The sequence below is a fragment of the Babylonia areolata genome, chromosome 8, assembly GCF_041734735.1.
Source record: "Babylonia areolata isolate BAREFJ2019XMU chromosome 8, ASM4173473v1, whole genome shotgun sequence".
In the NCBI taxonomy this organism is placed as follows: Eukaryota; Metazoa; Mollusca; class Gastropoda; order Neogastropoda; family Buccinidae; genus Babylonia; species Babylonia areolata.
The window spans coordinates 29,965,742-29,967,661 of NC_134883.1; the positions used below are offsets into that span (position 1 = coordinate 29,965,742).

At 44.5% G+C, this 1,920-nt stretch overlaps 1 protein-coding gene across 1 annotated transcript in view; it reads left to right on the forward strand.

Moving 5' to 3' along the window:
• Positions 1–328: 328 nt before the first annotated feature.
• LOC143285136 (uncharacterized) overlaps positions 329–1,920 on the forward strand; it is a 35,487-nt gene continuing 33,895 nt past the window's right edge. The window contains exon 1 of the mRNA XM_076592359.1: positions 329–485. Coding sequence (XP_076448474.1) covers positions 410–485 — 76 coding nt within the window. The 5' untranslated portion in view covers positions 329–409. The remainder of the gene's footprint in view (positions 486–1,920) is intronic.

Genomic DNA, 1,920 nt, shown 5'->3' on the forward strand with positions numbered 1-1,920 from the left:
TGTGTGTGTGTGTGTGTGTGTGTGTGTGTGTGTGTGTGTGTGAGAGAGAGAGAGAGAGAGAGAGATGCTGACTTCTATCTGTGCGTCACACCGCTTCCTTGTTCCCCTGTCTGTTCGAGGAATGTGATGGAAGTTGATTTCCTCACGATACTTGAATAGTATAGTATCCACCACATACAGTTGACTAACGAAGCCGGGGTTTTTTTCCTGCTCTTTTCTTAGATTGTGTCAGTGCCTGCGGAGAATCATGTCCATTTATATCACCATCATCATCTTTGACGAACAGACTATACATAGATAAACGATGCGCAAGTATTATTATTATTATTATTATTATCATTATTATCATCGGTGCGTTCAAGCGGACACTGTCACTTTGGAACTTTCATTGTGAAGACGGCCTGTGAGGATGATGGCCAGGTCTCTGGCTTGGATCACGGTGCTGTGGGCCCTGTGTCTTCAGGAGTCCTTGCAGCAACACTTCAGTGAGTGGACCTATTTTGTCTGTCTACTTTTTGTTGTTGTTGTTGTTGTCAGAATTATTATGACTATGTGGTTAACACAAACGTGAGGACCACCTGGGAATTTGAACTGTTCCACTTTCAATCTGAGGGTCCCTGGTTTGAATCTCGGTAACGGCGCCTGGTGGGTAAAGGGTGGAGTTGTTGTTTTTTTCCGATCTCCCAGTTCAACATATGTACAGACTTGCTAGTGCCTGGAACCCCTTCCGTGTGTATACGTAAGCAGAAGGTCAAATACGCACGTTGAAAGATCCTGTAATCCATGTCAGCGTTCGGTGGGTTATGGAAACAAGAACATAACCAGCATGCACACCCCCGAAAATGGAGTATGGTTGCCTACATGGCCGGGTAAAAACGGTCATAGACGTAAATGCCCACTCGTGTACATACGAGTGAACGTGGGAATTGCAGTCCACTTCACGAACGAACGAAGAAGAAGAAGTGTTCCCTTTCCCCCCGAGGGTACATTGTGTGGAATGAGGCTGAAATTTCAACAAACAGCGGCGTAGAAGAAGAAGAAGAAGTGTTCCCTTTCCCCCCATGGTGCGTTGTGTGGAATGATGCTGAAATTTCAACAAACAGCGGCGTAGAAGAAGAAGAAGAAGTGTTCCCTTTCCCCCCAGGACACATTGTGTGGAATGATGCTGAATTTTCAAAAACAGCCGCGTAGAAGAAGAAGTGTTCCCTTTCCCCCCATGGTGCGTTGTGTGGAATGATGCCGAAATTTCAAAAACAGCGGCGTAGCAGAAGAAGTGTTCCCTTTCCCCCCAGGACACATTGCGTGGAATGATGCTGAAATTTCAAAAACAGCGGCGAAGAAGAAGAATAAGAAGAAGTTCTCTTCCCCCTCCCCCCTCCCCAGGGTACATTGTGTGGAATGATGCTGAATTTTCAACAGACAGCGGCGTAGAAGAAGTGTTCCCTTTCCCCCCGAGGGTACATTGTGTGGAATGATGCTGAATTTTCAAAAACAGCGGCGTAGAAGAAGAAGAAGTGTTCCCTTTCTCCCCAGGACACATTGCGTGGAATGATGCTGAATTTTCAAAAAACAGCACGGTATGTAGCCAATGTAATGAATACCCACTCATATCACCAGATGTGCCGTCTTCCTCACGGACACTCACATATCTGAAAAATCATAGCTAACGCTTATATATGATACATAATTATCGTCAGTTGCACACCTGTTTCTCTTTTTCTTTTCTTTTTTTCCCTCTGTCTTTATCAGTCTCACAACACATTTCAAACATCTGTTGAGTTGCCTGTATGGAATTATTTTTCGTAGGATATCCTCCACAATCTGTATGCTGATGACACCAAATTGTGTGCGCTTGTGTTTTCGCAAGAATGGATTACTGTAATTCTCTTTTACCAAATATATTTGAGACTTTGACGCGGA